General features: G+C 39.7%; 1 protein-coding gene across 1 annotated transcript in view; it reads left to right on the top strand.

Moving 5' to 3' along the window:
• LOC110445197 (leucine--tRNA ligase, cytoplasmic-like) overlaps positions 1-4,828 on the top strand; it is a 52,392-nt gene extending 47,564 nt beyond the window's left edge. The window contains exons 10-12 of the mRNA XM_021489677.1: positions 953-1,048; positions 3,744-3,879; positions 4,234-4,828. Coding sequence (XP_021345352.1) covers positions 953-1,048; positions 3,744-3,879; positions 4,234-4,442 — 441 coding nt within the window. The 3' untranslated portion in view covers positions 4,443-4,828. The remainder of the gene's footprint in view (positions 1-952; positions 1,049-3,743; positions 3,880-4,233) is intronic.
• Positions 4,829-8,742: the final 3,914 nt, after the last annotated feature.

Here is an 8,742-nt window from a genome sequence, read left to right as displayed (position 1 = left end):
ATGCTGGGATGAAGGGCTACCAAGTTTGTTCAAATAAATGACCTTGACCCACTTTCAAGGTCACAGGGGTCAAATATGTTTAAAACCTTTAAACAACTTTTTCTGAATAACCGAGAGGCCTAGGGTGATGATATTTGGGCAGTAATATGCTGGGATGAAGGGCTACCAAGTTTGTTCAAATAAATGACCTTGACTTATACTCAAGGTCACAGAGGGCAAATATGTTTTAAACATTTAAACAACTTCTTCTGAATAACCGATAGGCCTAGGGTGATGATATTTGGCTAGTAGCATGCTGGGATGAAGGGCTATAAAGTTTGTTCAAATGAATGACCTTCATCTTTTTTCAAGGTCACAGGGTCAAATATATTCTTAACCTTTAAACAACTTCTTCTGAATAACCAAGAGGCCTAGGATAATGCCAGTAACATGCTGAGATGAAGGACTACCAAGTTCAAATGAATGACCTTGACATATATATTTTAAGGTCACAGGGGTCAAATATGTTTTAAACCATTGAATGACTTCTTCTTAATAAGCAAAAGGCCAAGGGTGATGATATTTGGCCATTAACATGCTGGGATGAAGGACTACCAAGTGAATGACCTTCGCCCATATTCAAGGTCACAGTGTTCAATATTTGTTTAAATCTTAAAATGATTTGTTCTGTATAACCAAAAGGTCCAGGGTAATGATATTTTTCCAGAAGCATGCTGGGTTGGAAAACTATAAACTCTGTTCAACCTAATATTATAATGTCCTTGTTCGACATTCAAGGTCACAGGTGTCATATGTTTAAATCTTTTAATAGGTTCTTATGATTGAAACACTGATATTTTGCCTGTAACTGTATTTTAGTCCACTTTTAAGATTACAAGTGTGAGATTAATACCAGGTGAGCAATGCAGGCCCATTGGGCCTCTTGTATTTATATCTACTTTCTTAATAACAGGTTGAGGACTTGGATGTAAAGTTCTCTGAGGAGGCAGAAAGCAAGGTGAAGGAGGACTGCGTACCTGGTACTCCCTTCCTAACCCTCCACACACAGGTAGGTGATGTAATATGTGACAGCCCAGTATCAGTGTATATGTAGGTAATGGCCAGCCTTAGAGTGATGTGTTATGTTACTGCCCTGTGTCAGTGTGTGTAGGTATAATGGCCAGCTTACAGTGATGTGTTATATTACAGCCCAATGTCAGTGTGTGTAGGTGTAATGGCCAGCCTTACAGTGATGTGTTATGTTTCAGCCCAATGTCAGTGTGTGTAGGTATAATGGCCAGCCTTACAGTGATATGTTATATTACAGCCCAATGTCAGTGTGTGTAGGTAATGGCCAGCCTTACAGTGATGTCTTATGTTACAGCCCAATGTCAGTGTGTGTAGGTAATGACCTGCCTTACAGTGATGTGTTATGTTACGGCCCAGTGTCAGTGTGTGTAGGTAATGGCCAGCCTTACAGTGATGTGTTATATTACAGCCCAATGTCAATGTGTGTAGGGATAATGGTCAGCCTTACAGTGATGTGTTATATTACAGCCCAATGTCAGTGTGTGTAGGGGCAATGGCCAGCCTTACAGTGATGTGTTATGTTTCAGCCCAATGTCAGTATGTGTAGGTATAATGGCCAGCCTTACAGTGATGTGTTATATTACAATATTACAGTCCAATGTCAGTGTGTGTAGGTAATGACCAGCCTTACAGTGATGTGTTGTATTACAGCCCAGTGTCAGTGTGTGTAGGTAATGGCCAGGCTTACAGTGATGTGTTATGTTTCAGCCCAATGTCAGTATGTGTAGGTATAATGGCCAGCCTTACAGTGATGTCTTATGTTACAGCCCAATGTCAGTGCGTGTAGGTAATGACCTGCCTTACAGTGATGTGTTATATTACAGCCCAATGTCAATGTGTGTAGGTATAATGGTCAGCCTTACAGTGATGTGTTATATTACAGTCCAATGTCAGTGTGTGTAGGTAATGACCAGCCTGACAGTGATGTGTTATGTTACAGGCCAATGTCAGTGTGTGTAGGCAATGACCAGCCTTACAGTGATGTGTTATGTTACAGCCCAATGTCAGTGTGTGTAGGTAATGACCAGCCTGACAGTGATGTGTTATGTTACAGGCCAATGTCAGTGTGTGTAGGCAAGGACCAGCCTTACAGGGATGGGTTATGTTACAGCCCAATGTCAGTGTGTGTAGGGAATGGCCAGCCTTACAGTGATGGGTTATATTACAGCCCAATGTCAGTAGGTATAATGGCAAGCCTTACAGTGATGTGTTATGTTACAGCCCAATGTCAGTGTGTGTAGGGAATGGCCAGCCTTACAGTGATGTGTTATATTACGGCCCAGTGTCAGTGTGTGTAGGGAATGGCCAGCCTTACAGTGATGTGTTATATTACAGCCCAATGTCAGTAGGTATAATGGCAAGCCTTACAGTGATGTGTTATGTTACAGCCCAATGTCAGTGTGTGTAGGTAATGACCAGCCTTACAGTGATGTGTTATGTTACAGCCCAATGTCAGTGTGTGTAGGTAATGGCCAGCCTTACAGTGATGTGTTATATTACAGCCCAATGTCAGTGTGTGTAGGTATAATGGCCAGCCTTACAGTGATGTGTTATATTACAGCCCAATGTCAGTGTGTGTAGGTATAATGGCCAGCCTTACAGTGATGTGTTATATTACAGCCCAATGTCAGTGTGTGTAGGTATAATGGCCAGCCTTACAGTGATGTGTTATATTACAGCCCAATGTCAGTGTGTGTAGGTATAATGGCCAGCCTTACAGTGATGTGTTATATTACAGCCCAATGTCAGTGTGTGTAGGTATAATGGCCAGCCTTACAGTGATGTGTTATATTACAGCCCAATGTCAGTGTGTGTAGGTATAATGGCCAGCCTTACAGTGATGTGTTATATTACAGCCCAATGTCAGTGTGTGTAGGTATAATGGCCAGCCTTACAGTGATGTGTTATATTACAGCCCAATGTCAGTGTGTGTAGGTATAATGGCCAGCCTTACAGTGATGTGTTATATTACAGCCCAATGTCAGTGTGTGTAGGTATAATGGCCAGCCTTACAGTGATGTGTTATATTACAGCCCAATGTCAGTGTGTGTAGGTATAATGGCCAGCCTTACAGTGATGTGTTATATTACAGCCCAATGTCAGTGTGTGTAGGTATAATGGCCAGCCTTACAGTGATGTGTTATATTACAGCCCAATGTCAGTGTGTGTAGGTATAATGGCCAGCCTTACAGTGATGTGTTATATTACAGCCCAATGTCAGTGTGTGTAGGTATAATGGCCAGCCTTACAGTGATGTGTTATATTACAGCCCAATGTCAGTGTGTGTAGGTATAATGGCCAGCCTTACAGTGATGTGTTATGTTACAGCCCAATGTCAGTGTGTGTAGGTAATGGCCAGCCTTACAGTGATGTGTTAAATTACAGCCCAATGTCAGTGTGTGTAGTATAATGGCCAGCCTTACAGTGATGTGTTATATTACAGCCCAATGTCAGTGTGTGTAGGTATAATGGCCAGCCTTTCAGTGATGTGTTATGTTACAGCCCAATGTCAGTGTGTGTAGGTATAATGGCCAGCCTTTCAGTGATGTGTTATGTTACAGCCCAATGTCAGTGTGTGTAGGTATTGGCCAGCCTTACAGTGATGTGTTATGTTACAGCCCGATGTCAGGGTGTGTAGGTAATGGCCAGCCTTACAGTGATGTGTTATGTTACAGCCCAATGTCAGTGTGCGTGTAGGGAACTGCCAGCCTTACAGTGGCCTGTTTGAAGTGACCCTGCCAATCTTTGAAGGTGATGTCAAGTCAAAGATAATTTGCAGACTAATGAAGACTGATCGTTCCAAGATGAAGGGTAAGGAACTTTTCATATGATACATTCTGGGTTCTAGTTGTTTTAACATCATTGACACAATAACATGAAATGTCAGTGGAGTGAATCAGAAAGGTAGGACATATTTAAAACAGCACTTTTAAAACTTAATTTGTGAAAAGATATTAATTAATAATGTAATGCTGGGAAACATTCTTTTCACAGCTATGTTATATCTGTGTGTCAGTGTCACAGTGACATACTCATCAACTCTCATCAACTCAAGCTTGTTACCTTCTGTTTGTAAACATTTCTTTGTCACACAAACTGAAAATGTCAGAATATTATCTGAGAATCTGTACCAATCATTTTTATCTTAAATCCTTTCTGTTTTAGATCCGAGACAGGTGGAGATAATGGTGTTTAGCTCCGAGCAAGAGATGAGAAGGGTACCTGATCTAAATGACCCCAACCGTGGCCAGACTGTCCTGTCTGATAATGCTGTGTTTCACATTGATGTGGATGCTAACACAGTTTCTATACAGACCAACAGTAAATCTGTGGATATCAGCACACTACTTACCTATACCGTCAAGTCAGAATGAAATGTCTGTGGACTTTAGCACACTACAACTAACATACAGTTTAAAAAACATGAATGTATTTGTTTAAGAATAAGGTTGCTTGACTTAATCCATCAAATACATTTGTTTTTCTTAAAGATATCATCTGAAAATGAAATGTGTACATCTGGTAAAGAAATGTCAACATCTGGCTATGAAATGTGAACAACTGGCTATGAAATGTGTACAACTGACAATGAAATGTGTACATCTGACAATGAAATGTGTACATCTGGTAAAGAAATGTGTACAACTGACAATGAAATGTGTACATCTGGTAAAGAAATGTGTACATCTGACAATGAAATGTGTACATCTGACAATGAAATGTGTACATCTGACATCCCTAATAAATGATTTTTGGAATATTTTCTTCAGCATTATGTTGAGGTGCATTACTTTGTTATAATCTATTCGACTTCAAAAGGTTTGATCCTTTGTGTCATATTCTTACAATTTTCCATCCGTCCATTCTTAAAAATTATTCTTAGCGCTATTTCTCAGAAAGCACTATAAGGATCTTTCTCAAATTTTACATGTAGCCACCCCATGGTGTCTCATTATTTATATTGAATTTTAGGACTGATAAGAAAACAGAGATCGCCGGCAGGCAGCCATCTTGAATTAAGATAGTTAAAGTTTGTTAGTGTTTTTTCTCCAAAAGTAATGGAGGGTTCTTTCTCAAATTTTACATGAAGGTACCCCATGGTCCCTGAAAATGCATATCCAATTTTGGGACTGATCGGTAAACCAAGATGGTTGATGAGCAGCTTTTGATAGTTAAAGTATGTTTGGGCTATTTCTCAATAAGCATTGGAGGGATCTTTCTCAACTTTTACACAAAGGTTACCCCAATGGTCCCTACTTATCAATATCTTTATACCCCCTGCAACGAAGTAGGAGTGGGAGGGGGTATACTGGAATCAGCTTGTCTGTCCACCCGTCTATCTGTCCTTAGACAAAATTTGTCCAGCTATGCATTCGCTCATTTTTCTATACATTTCTTTTGAAAAAAATGTGTAGTGGCAGTACCATGCAGATGTGCCAACCCTTCCTCTTTTGGCCTAATTCTTACGATTTTAACATAAAAAATACACCTTACAATTTTGTGTATTCACTGTAGGATTCTGTCTTATTTCCGCCGATTCTGGAAATTTCTGAAGCATATATGTGACTGATCACACTTCCTCTTTCTTTAGCGAGAAAATGGAGGAAAATTGTGTTCTTGACGAATGTTAAAATGGATAGTTCAGGTAGCCCAACCCAGAAATCAAAAAGCAATGGAATCAAAAATTTAAACCTGAATACAGAGAATGACATTGCCATTGTCATTATACAATTTACGTTTAGGGGGTGGGGGGAGTAGTAATACAGCTCTAGTTGGGACTGATAAGAGAAACAGGATGACCACCAGACAGCTATCCTCAATTTGGCAGTTCAATTTTGTTATCTCAATTTTAAGCCCACCAACATCAGATGGTGTGCTATTCAAATCACCCTGCATCCGTGATCTGTCCTCTGTCCGTCATACTGTCCGTCCGTCCTTAAACAATTCTTGTTAGCGCTATTTCTCTTAAGTACTGGAGGGATCTTTTTTCAAATAACACACATATAACTGACATAGAACTAATTAAGATTGTACTATGGTGGGTGCCAAGATCCCTCTGGGGTCTCTTGTATATGCATGTTCCCTCATAAAAAAATCCCCTGGCCCTAATGAGAATTCATCCGTCATTTGCCGAAAGGTGGCCATCTTTGATTTTGACGGCTAAGCGTTGTTAGCTCACCTGGCACAAAGTGCCTGTGTGTTGTCCATCATCCGTCAACATTCTCTATGAACTACTTCTCAAGAATTGGAGGACTTGATATTTGGCCAGTATGTACCTGTGACAGTGTTATATATGGTCCTCAAATAAATTACCTTGACCTACATTCAAGGTCACAGGGGTCAAATATGTAATAGTCTTCAAACAACTTCTTAATAAGTAGGATCGAGGTTCAGGGTGACGATGTTTGGCCATAGGTATCTGTGATGTAGTGCTATAAAGTTTTTTCAAATAAATGACCTTTGAACAACTTAAATGAATGACAGGAGTTGTGCTCACTTTTGCTCTCTGCAGCCCTGGAATATGTCAGCAAAATCAAAGGTTCAGTGTGCTCCACCTTGTGGATGAGACAAGGAGACTAGTTTGATCCTTTGATGTACATCAAAAGAATCTCCTGGTCGCATAACGGTAAATGTCGTGTGTTGCTCCTTTGTAATCTTCAAAGGACAGTTATCAGCCTGTGATTGGTCAAGGATTTTCACCCGAGACCAGTCCAATAGCTAGCTATGTGCTTTCAGTTTTGCTATAACATATTTCAGGGGTGCATGGAGCTATAAAGTTTCCTACAATAAATGACCTTGACCTAGTTTCAAAGACACAGTTGTCAAATATATCAAAATCTTTAAACAACTCCTCAATAAGCAGCAGGCTCAGGGTGATGATATTTGGCCCAATATGTACCTTTGCAGAGTGCTATAAAGTTTCCTCCAATAAATGACCTTGAATTACTTTAAAGGCCACAGTGGTCAAATATATACAAATCTTTGAACAACTTCTTTTATATAACCAGGAGGCCCATGATGATGATAAAGGCCAGTAGGTGTGATGTGGTGCCATAAGCTTTCCTCAAATCTATGGCCTTACATATAAAAACCTTCAAACAACTCCATCTGCATAGCCAGGAGGCCCTGGGACAGTTGGGTGATGATATTTGACCCATAGTTTGCTGGGATAGCGTAGTAAAATGTTTCAGTAAATGCTCTTGACCTGCGTTAAAGGTCACGAGTCAATGTGGAAAAATATTAAGTGCATGTATGAAATATCCTTGGACCAAAAGGCCTCAACTTTGTAGAAACAGAGGGTCTAGCTCCCCAAATTGCAGCAGGATTAAGTTATCTAAATCATTTAGCCTGCAATATATTCTTAAGCCAACATTTTCCCCATGATTGCTTTAATATCAAGATGTTATTGCATTTCTTAAAAATGACCTAATGGATCTTCCACAAATTTGATTTGTAGGTTCACCGAAAGTACTGGTCTATAGCCGTGCATGTATTGGCAGGTTTGTTGTCTCTATTTCACCGAAAGTACTGGAAGGATCTTTCTCTAATTTATTATGTAGGTTTCCCTTGGTCTATAGCCGTGCATGTATTGGCAGGTTTGTTATCGCTATTTCACAGAAAGTACTGGAAGGATCTTTCTCTAATTTATTATGTAGGTTTCCCTTGGTCTATAGCCGTGCATGTATTGGCAGGTTTGTTATCGCTATTTCACCGAAAGTACTGGAAGGATCTTTCTCTAATTTATTATGTAGGTTTCCCTTGGTCTATAGCCGTGCATGTATTGGCAGGTTTGTTATCGCTATTTCACAGAAAGTACTGGAAGGATCTTTCTCTAATTTATTATGTAGGTTTCCCTTGGTCTATAGCCGTGCATGTATTGGCAGGTTTGTTATCGCTATTTCACCGAAAGTACTGGAAGGATCTTTCTCTAATTTATTATGTAGGTTTCCCTTGGTCTATAGCCGTGCATGTATTGGCAGGTTTGTTATCGCTATTTCACAGAAAGTACTGGAAGGATCTTTCTCTAATTTATTATGTAGGTTTCCCTTGGTCTATAGCCGTGCATGTATTGGCAGGTTTGTTATCGCTATTTCACCGAAAGTACTGGAAGGATCTTTCTCTAATTTATTATGTAGGTTTCCCTTGGTCTATAGCCGTGCATGTATTGGCAGGTTTGTTATCGCTATTTCACAGAAAGTACTGGAAGGATCTTTCTCTAATTTATTATGTAGGTTTCCCTTGGTCTATAGCCGTGCATGTATTGGAAGGTTTGTTATCACTATTTCTCACTCAGCACATTGTACTGGAAGGTTCTTTCTATAATTAAATATAAGAGTTTCCTTTGGTTTGCATGTTTAATTACAAGACTGATTGGACAAAACAAAATTGCTGACAGATGGCCTTCTATGAATTTGACAGTGAATATTTGTTTTTCACTATTTTTCAGAAAGTACTTCAGGGATCTTTCTCAAATTTGATAAGCAGATTCCCGTCAGTCTATAGTTGTGTATAGTCACGATTTTTGAGACTCGAAATATATATTGCCAACATATTGCCATCTTGGATTTCGACAGTTAATTGTTGTAATCTCTATCAATTGTTAATTCTATCAACCTCCTTTTTAGCTCACCTGGCACAAAGCATCAAGTGAGCTTATGCCGTGGCGCGGCGTCC

The sequence above is a fragment of the Mizuhopecten yessoensis genome, unplaced genomic scaffold, assembly GCF_002113885.1.
Source record: "Mizuhopecten yessoensis strain PY_sf001 unplaced genomic scaffold, ASM211388v2 scaffold2103, whole genome shotgun sequence".
Classification (NCBI taxonomy): domain Eukaryota; kingdom Metazoa; phylum Mollusca; class Bivalvia; order Pectinida; family Pectinidae; genus Mizuhopecten; species Mizuhopecten yessoensis.
The sequence above is the reverse complement of the archived record's forward strand: the minus strand, read 5'-3'. Positions and strand labels throughout refer to the sequence as shown.